This window comes from Magnolia sinica, chromosome 4, assembly GCF_029962835.1.
Source record: "Magnolia sinica isolate HGM2019 chromosome 4, MsV1, whole genome shotgun sequence".
NCBI lineage: Eukaryota > Viridiplantae > Streptophyta > Magnoliopsida > Magnoliales > Magnoliaceae > Magnolia > Magnolia sinica.
The window spans coordinates 73,503,455-73,521,525 of record NC_080576.1 but is presented as its reverse complement, the minus strand read 5'-3'; the positions used below and the strand labels follow the sequence as shown (position 1 = coordinate 73,521,525).

At 40.5% G+C, this 18,071-nt stretch overlaps 1 protein-coding gene across 6 annotated transcripts in view; it reads right to left on the bottom strand.

Annotated features, from left to right (window-relative positions):
• The window catches only part of LOC131243222 (serine/threonine-protein kinase STY46-like), a 115,497-nt gene that overhangs the window by 41,823 nt on the left and 55,603 nt on the right, over positions 1 to 18,071 (bottom strand). For 4 of the 6 annotated variants that reach the window (XM_058242411.1, XM_058242412.1, XM_058242407.1 and 1 more), the window contains 3 exons: positions 13,811 to 13,855; positions 10,521 to 10,696; positions 10,333 to 10,440 (listed from right to left, as the gene is read on the bottom strand). In XM_058242411.1, the coding sequence (XP_058098394.1) occupies positions 10,333 to 10,440; positions 10,521 to 10,696; positions 13,811 to 13,855 (329 nt within the window). The remainder of the gene's footprint in view (positions 1 to 10,332; positions 10,441 to 10,520; positions 10,697 to 13,810; positions 13,856 to 18,071) is intronic. The other 2 variants (XM_058242410.1, XM_058242408.1) reach the window with 1 other exon arrangement.

Genomic DNA, 18,071 nt, shown 5'->3' with positions numbered 1-18,071 from the left:
AAGTCAGAGAAGGAGCTCGCGCCTGCTATCTTGGGGATCAGCGCAATGAAGGAGGCGCCTAGGCCTTTAGATAGTCTGCCCCTAAGGTAAAATTCGTGAAGAAAATCCATAACGTCCTGACGGATGAGGTCCCAGAAAGATTGGAAGAACGCCATAAGAAAACCGTCAAGGCCAGGGTACTTATCTCCTCCCATTAAGCCAATGGCCATTTTAACTTCTTCAGAAAACGGGGCTTCAAGCAGCAACACGTCTGAAACATCAAGGGAGCTAAAAGCAAGGCCATCTAAATTGGGTCTAATCCAATCTTCCGCGGAGAGGAGGGATTTGAAATGCCAAACTGCGTGATCCGTAATCTCCTGTCTATCTTCAGTACGAATTCCATCCATGGAAATGGATAGAATAGCTTTAGCTCGGGACCGCACGTTAGCAATGGTATGGAAATACCTAGTGTTTCTATCCCCTTCTGATATCCATCTGGTCCTGGACTTGAGTTTCCAGGAAATTTCATCCTCGAGGGCCCAGGTAGAGATGGCTTGGATGATTTGAATATGCCTAGATAGGATCTCTACAGTCAAGGGACCACCTGCCTCAAAGTTGATGCGTTGCAACTCAACAAATAGAGCTTCCGTCTCAGTTTCCCGTTTGCGAAATTCGATTTCCTTCTAGTCTTAGATCTTCTCCTTGAGCATTCTGAGCTTACAAAGCAGTTTGTGGCCAGCGAAACCTTCAACCTGGCAGGTGGACCACCACTCTTCAACTTTCTGATGGAAGCCTTTGATCTTGAGCCATGACGCATTGAATCTGAAGGGCTTTGGACCCCAGTTTAAGTCCTCCAGCATCAGCATGATAGGGCAATGGTCCGATGTGGCCCATATGAGATAAAAATCTATCCTGGTGAAGAGTTATACATTTACATAAATAGTATTATTTATAATCTGATAAAAACAACAATAAAATCTCAATTACTATTTTGTCCCAAAATTTCATACATATTTATTTTTATAAGCAATGGAGGTTTATTATAAAAGCTAGTAGGATTCCTATCCATTAAGGAAATGGATAGGAATCGCCCACTAAAGGAAAATAGGGCAATCTGACCTTTCCTAGAATGTTGGACGTAATGACATGTAGTGCACATTTAGTTCAACAAGCAGCTTAAAGATCTGATATTCCTTTCTTAGCAAGGTGTTCTGAATCCGTTACGAGGCCGTAAAGGCCGATACGTATAGGTAATGGCTGTGATCGTTATGCGATACGGGGTGAAATGGGGCAGTTGGTTTTTTGGGACAATATCAGCCGTTACGAGGGCCGTAATAGCCGTTACGATGCATAACGATTGTTACCCCTATAATAGTTGAAAAACAACCACTCTTTTCTATTTAAATCCATTTCTTCTTCTTCTTCTGTTTTTTTCTTTTCTTTTCTTTTTCTTTTTTTTTTCTTTTTTTTTATTTTTAATAACTTTTTCCATTCCAAAAACTTGGATTATTTTGTAAAAGATTTCGACCACTCTTACTATAGTTTTTAGGATTAAAACTGTAGATTGAGGTGATTTGGGCGGATAGAAGCTTCGATGGCCATTTTAAAAAAATAGAAAAAAGTGATTTGTCTTTTTTTTTTTTTTTTCTTCTTCTTCTTTCGATTTCTCGTTCTAATGCTTGATTGTGATGTGTAAGTATTAGAGACACATAACCATGTTTGTAAATTCACCAGACAACCAGATACAACACTCTTACTATAGAATGGACCATTACATTACCATAAACATGTTAAAAAATAAAATAAAAATGAATACATATTTGGAATATTTACATTACTGTAGATTTCCTAAATACTTTTCCAGAATTTTTCGAGCAATTTTTTTTTTCTTCCAACTGTTATGGGGGTCATAATGGTTGTTACCCCCCCATATCGGCCGTTACGGCTGATGCCCGTATTGGTAATGGTGGTGACCGTTACCGATACGAAACACCTTGTTTCTTAACAACCAAAGGAATTTTGTATCCTTCATATGAAGAGAGGTGATTGGCTAAAATAATTTTTTTTTTTTTTTAAAAAAAAAAAAGAAAGAAAAGAAAAGAAGAAGTAAAGAGAAAACAAAAGGAAAAAGAAAAAGAGAGGTGATTGGCTAATATTTCCTTATTTCCTCTACATGCTGTGCGGGGTGCTAGAATATTATGAAATTGTCTTCTCTTCTTGGAGAAATTGAGAGATGGATTGCTTCAATTCATTCTCTAACATAATGTTTCTCATCATATCAGTCTTAACAACTGCATCTCATATCACCTTTGCAATTTGATAAAAGAGATAATCTTGACTATGAGGGTAGCATTGGATGAAGGAGCTATCCAATCACTATCAGATCTTCTTCATCCCATTTCTTGTTATTAAGATCATCATCACTCAGTTTAAGAGTCTTGTAGGTAATGCATCCTAGCTCAATCCTTCTCCTGATGCACACTTTCACAGATTTGGCCTATAAGAGGAAGTTGGTGCAATCAAACTCACTGTAGTTGTGGTCATATTGGACTTTGCACATGGATTGCCCCCGAATGAGTGAGGAGGTTTCATTTATCAAGGATTGGGAGTGGGTGAGGATTCAATGCTTGGAAGCGGTAAGGTGATTTGTGCAAGGAAAAAGTGATTTCTGATACATGTGCCAACATAGTATACTTGTGATTTCTAGGCCCTGTGTGGATGGGGCCCATCATGGAGACGGTAGCCTAAAAAGTAGGTATTTTCACTCAATAAGTGGGCCACACATGAGAAAAATGGAAGGTTAGGAAAAAGATGACTAACATTCCTTGTTCAATCTACATACATGGTCTGCTTAATGTGCAGAATGGATATGTTCAGTTTGGGTCCACCTGATGAGTATCTGGATCTTGTACATGTATATTGGCACGTCTGCAATCACCTTTTCAATCTCTCCTCGGGTAGATTGCCTTATCATGTTACCTCAAGGAGAGAGAAGTCCATTTAAATAAGTTCTGCCCTCTCATTTATTAGCCATTTTTGTATTTTGCCATTTCCTTGCTTTCTCATTTGTCTTTAATTTAAGGTAACATTTCGATGCACAATTTTATTAATTAGTATTTGTGTTTCAAATAGTATTTTTTGACAAGTTTGCAACTGAGACTTGAGAATTAATTGCGAGGTGCGTTTAGTATGTTTGGCTAACATAACCAAATTGCATTTTTGTCTTTATGTCTATTTTGTTGGTCCGATACAAAATGCAATTGGTTTGTCATTGTCTTAGGCTTAAGATAGCATTGGATGCACATGATATATAGGATTGTTGGTGCTAACTATGCAATCAATTCTCCTCCTTTTCTCTATATCCTTTCCTTTGTATAAATTAGATAGTAGATTCAAGCTTTTAGTGGCTGTGATTGTGTGTGCACCCCATCTAGGCCATCGATCTGCAAGGAGAGTTGATTGTATTCCGGGGACAGAGTTGCTGAGATCCAATGCATCGAGGATTCTTCCTTGTGAGAGCAAATTTGTCTATAAGACAATGACAATAATGTCCATTAGAAAAGAGGTAACTCTATTGCAGATATTCTGAATGGGGGTTGGAAAATACTGCCGACGACGACGTGATGCTGTCGACGACGACGTGATGTTGCTGACGACGACGTGATGCAGCTGGAGACGATAACCATGTTACGAAGAATGTTGACGTATAGAGGCAAATCGTCACGTAGGATTCGACTAGAAACGTGAGAAGAAGAGATAGTGCTACAACACCTAACGAACTGGATGACTGGAATGAGCTTTTAGAGGGGGAGACAGGTAACAATGGGTGGAAGGTTGTTTCAGGCAAGAAACACAGTCAGAAGGCTTCAACTCTAGCTGCGAGAAGGAGAAACTCCTATCCTACCCTCTTTGTTAAAGGCTACCCACCAGGATGGTTACCGATCAACGTCTCTAGGATTTTTGGCCGCGCAGGGGTGGTGATGGACGTCGTGATGCCTAGAGACCGAGAAGACGGCTCCTTTTGAGGCTTCGCCCTCGTCCGTGTGAGCTCTGAAGCAGAGCTTGCTAGGGCGGTGGAAATGCTGCATGGAGTGAAATTTGCAGGGACTCCATTGTTAGTCCAGCGTGCCAGATTTGGGCCCAACTACAGAGATCAAATCCGGAAGTCCGCCACATATGAACAGCCTAAAGCACCGGCTAACATCCCTACCACCTCTGATACAGTGATGTCAGGGGATCACTCACTCAGAGACGCCCTCCTCCACGATATCTCAAATTCTAAAGATCCAACCAAATATCCCCCTACAGCTATTCCGGAGATCTCTATGCCGAACTATCCTAATCGTGAGGAGGCCATAAAGGGCCAGAAGGAGGGCATGATTTCAGTAAACCAGGAACGTTTTAACCAAGCTAAGGCAGAGCTTGAAAATACAGTTGTCATAAGAACCAAAGAAGCAGCTTCGATCTCGCAAGTGAAGAAATGGATCAGGGATTGCACAGGATTTCTCCCTGGTAATTACGTTATCAAACCTCTAGGTTACAATGATCTATGGGTGAAGGTTTGTCTTGGCCTTAATCACGAAATGTTAACAATGGCAGGGCACCTTCATGCTTATGATCCAGTTATTAAAGTTATGGCATGGGACGAGTTTTCCATGTTCGGGATGGTGAACGTTCGGATCCTGATATGGGATGTTCCTTTAGAATGTTGGTTCGATGAATCCCTTATTGTCGCAGCTTCAAGCTTGGGATCCTTGCTAGAGATTGATTCCAAATCTAAGTTAGGAGTGGAAATGGGGGTTATAAGAGCTCGAGTGAGGAGGATGAAGGACTCCCCCTTGCCTTCCCACTTGTTTGCCAAAGTAGGAAATAGACTACTGTCACTGCCGGTGCAAAAGGAGGAACCAGGGTTCGTATATCCAAGATGGGGTGATTTTTGGAGAGCAAAGGAACCTGCTTCACAGTCGCCGGAATCGGTATCGGCGAAGACAACCTCCGAAGGAGTTCGTCCCGCATGCTCCAGCGGACCACCGAGCGTGACCCCTGCGAGCTCCGCTGCCATCATTAATCACGCATACATACTGAGAGAAGCGGGGACGCGTGGCAAGAGCTCTGCGGGCCTTGCGTCGACTCTCCCTGAAGTAGTCATAATTTCTAGAGAGACGTCGCCATCGATGCAGGAGAATATGCCATGTGGCACGATCGCAATTATGGCGCCTCTACTGACGGACCTTCGACGAGACGGATCGAACGCCTTTAAAATAAGGAATGATTAGATGCTGCCACGTCTCCCTTCAACGTCCCATTCATCGAGATGCCCTGACGACGCTGAAGAAGAATCATCAGTTTTTCGACATGTGGAGGCGAAGGGCATAGTCCCGGATTCAGATCTTAGACATGTGGCTGCTCCTACGTCTAACCCGAGCTTGCTGTCCCTTGTTGAGATCGGGCCCAGAGTCTCGGGCCCGATCTTGACCCGACCTCGTTGCTCCCCTAATACATCTCTCCCTTCACCCACGCACAAAATCGATAACTCTTTCACTATCCCTATCACTTTCCCTGCCCCCTGCCTATTCCACCTCACCTGTTCCAGTCCATTCTCCGTAGACCTCAATCCCCTTCAGCAATGGGTGGTGACTTCTCTGGAGAAGATGAAAGCCGCTTCTCTGACTCCCAACCTTTCTCTTCCCTCCCCGCCTCTCCAGTCACATCACTCCCCCAATCCTGAGATTGGGTTGATCTGGGCCCCATTGCCCTTTTTCAGGAAGCCATTTCTGATGATGTGATTGCTGCTGAGCCACTACAGATGTGCGTCGATTACCCTCAACAGTAGCATAATCCCACTGATCTTGTTCCCACTACTGATATAAGAAGAGATGAAGCATTTGATTCTCTTCAAAATAAGAAATGGATCAGGGACGCAGTTGGCCGTGTTGGTAGGTCCCTCGGGTTATGTTTCGGAGACAGAGACGAAGACTACACCGCCCCGTTCCAATGTATTCAAAATAGAGGCAGGCCTCTCTCAAGTCCCAGAACTCCCAGCAAACAAGTCCGCAGATCCATCAGCAACAAAGAACTTCTAAGCCTTCAACCGAGTCCGGGCCTGCTAGTTGCCTCCAGCTCGAGGCAAGGGCGTAAGGGAAATTGGGGAAGTTCGGTGCCCCAGTGAGAATCATTTTGTGGAACGTGAGAGGGGTGGGATCGAGGCAGAAAAGGTGCCTGATCAAGGAATCAATCAGTAGAAAAAATCAGGACGTTATTTGTCTCCAGGAAACGAAACTCCCCACTTTCAAAGATGGCCTTCGAGCTTCTCTATGGAATGCTAAGGACGCTAAATGGACGTCTCTGGACACTTCTGGTTCGTCGGGTTGTATTTTAATTGCTTGGAAATCTTCCAAATGGGAAGTCCAATCAATATCCAAAGGGTCCTTTTCGGCGTCTATCATCATCCGAGATAAGTCCTCTAATTTCTACGGTCTCATATAGCCCTAATGATGACTCCCTTAGATCTGTTTTTTGGGGTGAATTGTCTACTGCTAGACAGTCCTTCACAGGGTCCCTGTTGTTTTGTAGGTGATTTCAATGTGGTCCGATTTGCGGAGGAACATTCCCGCAGCAGAAGAGCTTTTGTTGCGATGAACTCTTTCTCTGATTGGATCCAATCTCAGGAGCTTGTCGATCTTCCGCTGCCGGGGGCTCGTTTCACCTGGTCTAACGATCGGAGAAATCAAATCCAATCGCGGCTGGATAGATTTCTCATTTCTCCCGATTGGTTGGAGGCCTTCCCATCTGCTTATCAACTGGCCCTTCCCTTACATTAACTAATATTTCCATAATCATACATTTGATGATATAATTAAATTGCCCATATACATACATACATACATACATATACACATTACCCCACTCACTTGTTAATTATAATCAACCTATGCAATAGACTATTAGATAGCGCTTGATTTTAATCAACCTATGGAATAGTGTATTACATCGCGCCTATGGGAATTTTATGCTCTCATTGCCAATCTCCAACCCGGATAAATGAGGAGGGTTGATGGCCAATGTCAAACTTATGCCATAACTTCCAACATGTATCCAAACAATATGGCATCCCAAACTCATGTCAGGGCATTTCCTGTAAGAGAACACACTACATTGGAACCCGTGTGCAGTAAGAAGTGGGCAAGTGTTTGCTAGGGCATCCTCAGAAAGCAACGTACGCAACAACCCTGATTGCTATAAGAAGTAGGCAAGGGTTCTCACGCCATTCTAGACACGTGAAGGTAAAGAAGCTAGTCCAAGATAATAGGATTCATCTTGCCACATGGAATATAGAAGCATTGCTAACTAAGAAGATGGAATTAGTAGACACAATGAAACGAGGGAGAGTTAACATAGCTTGCACTTAGAAAACCATGTGCAAATAGGCCAAAACTAGAAAATTGATGGATATAAGCTTTGGTATATAGGAAAGGACAATAATAAAAATGGTAGGGATAGTGGTAGATAAAGGCTTAAAGGATAAAGTTGTAGATGTTAAGAAAGTAATAGGATTTTATTAGTAAAACTTATGTTAGGAGAAGAGACAATCAACATTATTAGCGCATATGCACCATGGGTAGGGTTAGAGGATAGAATCAAGAGACAATTCTGAGAGGATATGGATAAACTAATGCACGAAATTCCGAACAGAGAGAGGATATTTGTAGGAGGAGACTTAAATGGTCATATAGGAAAGGAAAGTAGAGGATATGAGAGAGTGCATGGAGGATATGGTTTTGCTCTAGCATACAATCTAGTACTAGCAACCGCAAGCTATAAAAAGAGAGATGAATATTTAATAACTTTTAAAAGTGGATCATACATAAGCCAAATATATATTTCTTTCTACTTAGGAAGGCAGAACAATAAATATGTGAGGACCGCAATGGGATACCTGGAAAGAGTCTGACTACGCAACATAGGTTAATGGTGGTGGACGTTTACTTTAAGAGATGGAAGAAAGGATGAAATAAATAGGTGTCCAAAAACTAGGTAGCAGAATTTAAATGAAGACAAAACAGCGTAATTCAAATATAATTTGATGGAAGAAGGAAAGTGGAATGCCAAGGAAGAAGAAAATGTTATGTGGATAAAATGGTTGAGTGCATTAGGAAAGTGGCAAAAGATGTTTAGGAATATCTAGAGGGAAAAACCATTCATATAAGGAAACTTGGTGATGGAATGACAATGTAAAAAAGCTATTAACGAGAAACCTTCATGTTTCAAAGCTTTGAAAAGGACTAAAAACAATGAAAATAAACAATATAGAAATGTCAAAAAGATTGTTAAGAAAGTAGCAAGTGAGGCTAAACTTAAGGCTTATGATGATCTTCAGATTCTTCACAATAGATTAGGGACAAGAGAATGTGAGAAAATTTGCTTCAAATTTGCAAAAATGAGAAAGAGGAAGAGTAGTTACCTAGATCATATTATTAAGAGCCAAAACTAGAGAGTATTAGTCAAAGACAATGAGATAAGTGAAGGTGCAAAAACTATTCTCAGAACTTGTTAAATGACAATCACTCTAAGAGCATAAGAATAGAAGGAACCATAAAATCAAATCACATCAGAGTCCATAAATACATTCATACAATTAGGATATTTGAGGTGAAAAGATCTTTGAGAAGGATGAAAACAAGAAAGGCCCTTAGACTATGCCAAATTGCCAATAAAAGTTTGGAAGGGTATGGGAGATACTACGCAATTTAGGTTGACAAACTTGTTCATCCAGATTGTTAGATTGAAGAAAAATGCTAGACGAATGGAGAAAACGTATATGAACCTTTTTATAAAAATAAAGGAGACAAACAAAGGTATACTTATGAGCCATACAATGAAACTTTGGAAAAGTGTCATTGAGCAAAGACTAAAGCAGGAGACAAACGTATCAAAAAATTAGTTTGGTTACATATCAAGGTCCACCACTAAAGCTATTTTCCTTCTTAGACAATTGATGGAGAAATATAAGGGGAGGAGGATCTCCACATGGTCTTTATTGACTTGGAGAAAGCTACGATAGGGTCCCTAGAGAGTTAATATGGTGGGTCTGTGGATGTTGAGAAAGAAAGGAGGATATATTAACATAATTAAGGATATGTATGAGGGAGTAATAACAAATGTGAGGACCATTAGTGGAGAGACAAGTGAGATCCCAATTACTATAGGCTTGCACCAAGGGTTGGCATTGAGCTCGTACCTTTTCGCATTGGTTATGGATGAGTTAACGAGGCATTTGCAGGAAGAGATCCCATGTTGTATGTTGTTTGCATATGACAGTGTTGATTGATAAGACATGGGAGGGCGTAGACACAAAGCTAGATTTATGGATGAGTGCTTTAGAATCTAAAGGAAATAAAATTAGTTGGATTTAAATAGAGTATATGGAGTGCAATTTTAGTAACAATAGGAGTGGATATGAGGAATTAGTTCAAATTGTTGACCAAGAAGTATCCCAAAATGATCACTTCCATATCTTGGCTCAATAATTCATGAGAGTGGAGAGATTGAGAAGGATGTTACCCATAGAATTCAAGCAAGGTGGAAGAAATGGAGATGTGACTCTGGAGTTTTATGTGATTATCGTGTACCCCTCAAACTGAAAGGGAAATTTAATAGGATGGCTATAAGACAAGCCATGCTTTATGGAACTTAATGTTGGGCAGTTAAGGAACAACATGATCATAGGATGTGAAGCTTAAATGAGGATCTTGAGATGGATGAGTGCCAAGACAAGGATAGAATTAGAAATGAATGCATTCAAGGGAATTTAGGAGCAGCAGCAAAAACGGGGGAAAGTAGAGATGGATGGTTTAATCATGTACAACGGAGACCAAGAACAGTGTCAATTAGAAGTTGGTACAATTTTAAGGCTCTAAAAGGGCAAAGGGAAGACCCAAAAGGACATGGGTGGAGGTAGTAAGAAAAGATTTGATGACCTACAGTTTACCTAAACTTATGGCCCTTGATATAGTGGAATGGCGATTCATACGACCAACCCCAATTAGTTGTGATAAGGTTTAAATGATGATGATGATGATGACATATGTCACCACATTGTGATTACCTGGGTGATCCTGCCAAGAATCTTGTGTTTGTGCCTAACATGAACACCAATGCATGTGACTATGTAACATAGCGGAAAAGTGAAACTCCACTTATTTTTTTAGTGACAGGGCACATGACATTCAAATAATGATTCAATATTACATAGGGGAGAATTTAAAACTCCATGCAATCTATTTCTAAAGGACACAATACAAAATTTAAGGACAATATCAAAGACAAATGATAGCATGTTATCTTATAACAAACCTCATGATATAGACTTCCTGAGCAAATTCACGCTGCATATCCACATTTATGCGCTCGGGCTTGAGAACTTTGATGGCAACATCCTGACTACAGTAGCTCCCTCTATAGCTGAATCAAAAAAGCAATCAAGTAAGCTAAAATTCATACCATGAGAAAATAAAAGTTGAAGTATACTGAAAGATACTTACAGATCACCATATGATCCAGAGGCCACTTTATTTTCAAATTTTAAAAGCATGGCATCTATTTCCCAAACATCGGTCCCATCAGTCGGTATTTTAACGTGTTCAGGAACACATTCCATGATGGCTTGGACATGCTCTTTGACAGAAGATAATGAGTGAGGCTTCAACAAAGCTTGCTTCTGCAGTGCACTTTAAAATACAATTTACAAACTTGTGTTTTGATCATATACGACTAGGAAAACCAAGATAGATATCACAAGTGAGTAGATCCTTCAGAAATGATGAGGATCCCTCTCTAGTACATGGGCACACCTGTGTAATTTATACACAGATATGTACATTGACATGCAGCTTCTGAGACAGGGATCATGGGAACCCAACATGCAGACTGTCCACCACAGTCAGAAGACAATTTTGTAAAACTGTATCATAATTGATTCATAAAAGCAGCAAAAGAAGAAAATTCTAATGACATGTCTATATGCCTGAATGCAAACTGTTTTAAAAGACATGGAGTGTCCTGCTGACATATAGGATAATATTAAACAACTACCAAAAAGGCCACGCATGCAGATGAATTCCAATAGCCATTGTAAAGCAACATGGAATAGCTCAAGATGCAAAAATATAAAATGATTCAAACATGCTTGAGTTCATAACTTTGGAGCTTAGTTGCAACATACATTGTGAGGAACAAGGAATAGCTCAAGACCCAAAAAATGCAAAATGCTTCAAAGATGCTGGATTTTATAACTCTGGAGCTATGCAGAACAGAAATACTCTAGCATATGGATGAAACCAGGTATAACCAGTGTTCGAAATATCGGTATCGCACAATGTATCGCACCCTTGGGATACAGATACGTATCAGTTATCACATGGGATATATCGTTTGTATCGCATAATTTATCGCACTTTTTGAGAAATATGAGGAAACATTGGGAAAATGGTTGAATTTTTCAATGAAACTTCAGAGATTATTAAAAAAGACCTTAATACACACTTTTAAATCATAAAATCTTAAAAAAGAAGTGCACATAATAGGTTTCCTTCGTATATGGTCTAAGCTATGCGTTGTCTTATTGAACTTAGAGAACTATATTCAGTATCCACCCCATCCATCTGTTTTTCCATATCATTTTAGGACATTATCCAAAAATTGAAGCAGATCCAATAATTGGGTAGACCATACCATAGGTAACAATGGTGATTGACCATTAGTGGGCCACAAAAGTTTTGGATCATGCTGATAATTGTTTTTTCTCTTCATTCAAACTTATGTGAAGTTATCAACGGATTGGATGCCTAATAAAATATAGGAAAAATTAAGGTGCACCTTAGGAAGTTTTTAATGGTACCATGTTCAACTAATACTGTTTCCTTGAGTATAGTCCACCTGATAATTGGATCTTCTTAATTATTAGGATCATGTTGTAAAATGATCTGAAAAAACAGATGGATGGAGTGGACACTGAATACACACGTCAAGTTGGCCCCACAGTACGGTTGTGTGGTCTTGGGTGAGGCGGGCTCTCACCTAATCCACTCCTATAGTACTGAGTAAACTTATTGGGTCCACCGTAAATGTACATGGTTTATCCATGCAGTCCATGTGTTTTTCCGGCTCATTTTAGGGGTTGAGCACAAATTTGAAACATATCCAAAGGTAAAGTGGACCATACCGCAAGAAACAATACGAATAATGATTTGCACCGTTGAAACCTCCCTTAGGGCCTACAGTGATGTTTATTTTTCATCCAACCTCTTCATAAGATCACAAAGATATGGATAAAGGAAAAGAACAAATATCAGCTTGACCCAAAACTTCTTTGGCTCCCAAGGATTTTTTTTTTTTAATGGTAGATGTTTAATTCGCACCATTTTCTGTGGTGTGGTCCACTTGAGCTTTGGATATGCTCATTTTTTGGGCTAAAAATCATAAAATTATATGGTTAAATGGATGGATGGAGTGGATAAAATACATGAATTATGGTGGGCCCCACAGAGTTTATGTAGCACACTACTCACTACGCCCGCTTCCTACCACACTACGAAGAAGGCGGTGACGCTCCTGCAACTCGAGTGGTACCAACGGTTCAAAGTTACATGGCCCCATGATAATGTATTTATTATATCTACACCGTTCATGAATTTGGAGAGATCATTTTAGATCATGAGCCCAAAAATGAGCCATATTCAAAGCTCAACTGGACCACGCCACAAATAGCAGTGGGGCTGATTCTCACCGTTAAAATATTCGTAGGGCCCACTATAATGTTTATTTTCCATCCAATCTGTTCATTAGGTCACACAGACCTGGATGAAGAGGAAAAACAAATATCATATTGATCCAAAACTCCCGTGACCCCAAAAGGGTTTCAATGGTAAACGTTTAATCTCCCACTCCTATTTGCAGTGTGGTCCACTTGATCTTTGGATCTATCTTATTTTTCGGCTCAAGCCTTACGACGAGCTTGCCAAATGGAAGAACGGTTTGGATATAACACATACCTTATGATGGGACCCACGAAACCTGGTGACGTCAACACACCAGTCAACTCGGTGGTGTGCGGTACACCTGCCACCTTGATTTCCAAAAAAAGGGGATCGGACGCCTTTTTTTTCAAAGCAGAGAAGGTTCCGGCCTTCCGGAACCTAAAATCTCTCCAAAATCTCACAGATCTTCGGATTTTGGCGAGGATTTCTCCGGATTTCAGCAAGGATTTCGCCGGATTTTGCCTAAATACTTGGATTTCTCCAGATTTTGATGGATTTCTCTTCCAAATCGGAGATTTTGTTTGCACTAACCTACGGACGACACTTTGATTCGAATGGCCCACCAAAGGGAAGCTTCCGATCATAAAAATCTCTTGTACAGGTATCGAAATCCACCTGTTGAAAGTTTCTCTATATATTTTTTAAATTTTTCCAAATTTTTTTTGGGATAATGACACAGTCCCGGACGATATTTGGTGTTTTTTTTTTTAACTTGGTATCTTTCAACGATATATCGCGCGATATCGACGATAATATCGTGCGATATCTGAAGTTTTGGATTTTTGGTATCTTCCGGGTGTTATCGGAGGAGTTTCGTCTCGCAGTGGTGCGATAACGATAATATCGGCCGATATATCGGCCAATAGTATCGATATTTCGAACACTGGATATAACAAATAGATTCATTATGTTTTTCACTGAGATAAACTAACCACTCATCTAGCATTTGATGTATACACTGCAAGGTGTAGCTTAAATGAGACGAATAACTTGACGTGCTGGACTGAAGAGTAGACATTGATGGTATGACATGAACGCAGCACACTCTGATGCATCCATCTCTGACAAAACAGTCACTAATCAATTCCTTTAAGAAGAACTATTGCCATGTTTGTCTTCTTTCTTCACTTCCAAACACCACTCAAACAAGTCACATTTAGGAGGAAAATGTTGGGCATGCAAAAAAACAAGTACAATATCTGGTCATTCAAGGTAAAAATTAATATTTGAGAAAAGGAATGGGTCTTATGTTATTCTATATGAGAAGGAAATCGTGATTATTTTTTTCAATACAAAAATGAACTTGATTCGGTCGTTCTATGCACATTTATGTCATTATTATAGATCAAGATTAATCGATTGCCTTTTGCATGAGTATTATCTAACAAGTAAGATGTTAAGCACATATTCTTACTGCTCAATTCATTCCACGCAGCTTACTTAAATGTATAAGTTGAATTAGTCAGCAGTTCGTTGTGGGAAAAAAAAAAAAAAAAAATGAAAAGCGACTCCAAAACAAAGAATCAAATTTACGACCATTTTGTAGAGTTTGGGGGAAAAAAAAAAGAAAGAAAAAAAAAAAGGGGGAGAGACATTGAGTGTCCCTACTAGAGCTGTCAATGGGTCGGGCTAGCCTAACGAGCCCGAGGGTCGAGTTTGGGCTTAAATTTTCAGACCATTTTTCAAACGGGTCAGGCTTGGACTCAGTCGTCCAAAAGCCCGATGGCCCAGCCCAGCCCGATGCTTTTTTCAAAAAATAAAATCCCTCCATTAAAAAATTTCCCCCTTCCCGATAATTCAAAATTTAATGTCCCTGTCTCAGACAAAAATCAATTTCCCCCATCTGACAAAAATGTTGGACTAAAAAGTATAGTTCCAATAAAAAGCCTATTGCTTGCAGTGAGTTCACGTAGCAAGGTTTTGTGGGCCCCACTATGATGTAGTTATTATATCCATACCGACCATCCATTTCATGAGATCATTTTAGGGCATGAACCAAAAAATAAGGCAGATCTAAAGCTCAAGTGACCACACTACGGAAAGTAATAGGATTGAACGCCTACCATTGAAAACTTCTTGGGGGCCATAGAAGTTTTGGATCAAGCTGATATTTGTGTTTTCCCTTCATCCAGGTTTGTGTGCCCTCAGATGGCAAATAAACATCATGGTGGGCCCTACGAAGGTTTTAACAATGAGCGTCACTTTCCCCATTGTTCTACCGTATGGTCCACTTGAGTTTTGGATCTGCCTAATGTTTGGGCTCATGCCCTAAATTGCCTCAGCGGCTTTGTCGTGGGTGGCATACATGAGTATGGACACCGGAAATCTGGTTACGTTTACTGGATGTTATGAATGTCCATGGGTAAAAGTCCATAAACCATTATGCGTTGCAGGATGCTCTGATGTCAAGATCGAGTGGATTTATGACCGCCCATGTGTCGAATATCAGTAGGCCGTGTCTCCCACTATGTCATGGTTGGTTGGGAAGAGGTATGGTCTCACCTGCTTGAAGTGTGTGGTGGCGTTTGAGACTAAGTCTGACCAGCTTGGAAATGGGTCCACTAGCACCGAGCAGGTGGGCATTAGCATACCACTGATGAGGCGAGTAGTGAGGTCTCTCATGCTTGCATGTTTGCGCACTGCAGTTCGATGCCTATATACTAGACCCCGGTGATTTCAGATGAGAACAGTACTAAAATGTGGATTAGACATCAAGATTGGCATGCTTGCATCGCATGGCTGTGTATGACATTTGGCCCAATTAGCCTTTCACATAGCATATATGCATAGCCTTGGTATGTCTGGTTGCACGCATGGACATTAGCATGATTGGCCCTCCATCTTTGCTACTTACTCTTATATTGATATTGATATTGATACTGTGGATTGATATATTTGTCATATGCATTACGCGCGCACGCACACACACTCTACTGAGCTTCGTAGGAAGCTTAAGCGCGTTTGTTTACGCTGTAGGTTATGTTAGAGCGCATCAGCAATATTGAAGCTAGAGTGTGCGCATGATCTTTTGGATTTTTATTATATTATGTATTTACTTATTCAACATTGTGCCTTGAACCATCGTTTAGTGGAGATGTATGGTATTACGGGAGTTCTTTGGTCATGCTCAGTTATTAAGTTTTCCCTAAATCCTCCTTATGGGATATCACTTTCAGAAATTAGTGTATGGGAGCTAGGAGCCGAAATCAGGGTACTACAGAGGTTGTCACCTCCGAAATTGGGTCACGGCGAATGGGCACCGAAAACTAGATTTGGGGCGTTACATTATAAAAGGTTTGGATGGAACATAAACATTAAGGCAGAGCCTAGGAAGGTTTCAATGGTAGGCATTTCTTTCCCCAATTTTCTTTCTCATGTGGCCCACCTGAGTTTTGGATTGACCTCATTTTTTGTCGCATGTCCTAAAATGAGCTCGCAAAATGGATGGACAAAGTAGATTTCTCACAAACATCTTAGTGGACCCCACCTGGCATTCCAGCACAAGAACTTCTAAAAAGCTTTCCTAGGAAATCTGTGTCCATTAAATACTCTCATTCCTCCTCTCTCGAAATAGTTTTCTCCTCCATTTTCTCACTCCATCCTTCGACTCTAATACTTTCAAAGATAACTTTTCTTCCCCTTCACAAGTATAAACTTCTTGAAACAACACACCTCCATTTACGCCATCCTCGGCGCCTTCACCAACACTAACATTACCGGTGACATCCCTTCTCTTTCCAAGCTTCCTAAAACAGCACACCTCCATTGATGCCATCATCGGCGCCATCGCCAACATTAACATTGTTGTTAACAACGACATCCCTACTCTTTCCAACATTTGAAGGACCCAATCATGGGTCTCCACCAACATCGTCCTCTTCTTTCCACCACATCGATCTTCCGCATCGTCATCCGTTCATTAACTCCGGTGCGAAAACCCTTACTGTCAACCTCCTTCCCGCCACCAAGAACATCCACCACGCAGGTTTTGAATTTACCACAATTTAAAGTTTTTTAAAGATGGGGTTTAATACGGGCTTGGGCTCGGGCAAGGCCTAGTGTAAATAATCCAGGTCGGGCTCGAGCTGGACTATTTTAGCATGTCACGGGCTCGTGCCAAGTTTGGGCTTGAACAGAGCTTGGCCCGTTGACACCCCTAGTCCCTACTATGCAAAGTAACAACAAGATCTATTAATACAAATGAAGCATCCACATATAGAGCATATCAAAATTACACAAGAAAAAGGATAAGTAACAAGAAGGATAAGATTGTGGAAGAGAACAAATGCTGATTTAGGAAACGCCTGCAGTATTAAAATGAAACTAGGTAATCAAGATCAAGAATTTAAGGGCTGGTTTGTTTTTAATGATTACAGCAGTAATGTGCTATAATATTCTGGGTAATAATTATCACTACCATAGTAGTTCGAAGTAAAACTGTATGTAATACCACTCTTGCATCTTTAATTTCGACCATGGATATGCATGTAAAGTACTCATCGTGAATAGATATATGTGGATATAACTTGCCCAATATGTGTTATATCCGGTGTGTCCATCCATTTTGCAATATCATTTTAGGGCATGACCCGAAAAATGAGAAACATCCAAAGCTCGGGAGGACCACACAATCGAAAACAGCAGGACAATAACGCCCATCGTTGAAACCTTCTTAAGGCCTATTGGGATGTTTATTTTCCATCCAACCGATTCATGAGGTCACACAGACCTGGATGAAGGGAAAACACAAATATCAACTTCATCCAACACTTCTATGGACGGCAGGAAGTTTTTAATGGCAGGCATTCAATCCTTACTACTTTTGTGGTGTGGTCAATTTTCTCTTTGGATGTGCCTCATTTTTTGTCTCTTTCCATAAAATGATCTTGCAAGATGGATGTCCGGGGTGGATATAACACATACATCATGGTGGGGCCCACGAAACTATGCCACATCAACATACCTCTACCCATCCAAGTCGGTGGTAATTTCGAAGGATTATCATGATTTGACGGTTGGTTTTATCCAATCAACTACAAGGAGTAATGACTGTGGTATTTCAAAGATCTAAACAGGCCCTAAGTGATCAACAAAAACCCAAGAAGGAGCAAAATTTGTGTTGGACGATCTGCATGGATTTCACTGAGATTTCATGCACTCCAAGGAAAGAGGTTCTATGCACTATCCTCCTTCACTAATTAGGTCAAATTAATCATTTTCTTTATTTATCATTTAAAAACCATTATTAGGGGACTAACGTGGTGCAATATCATAATT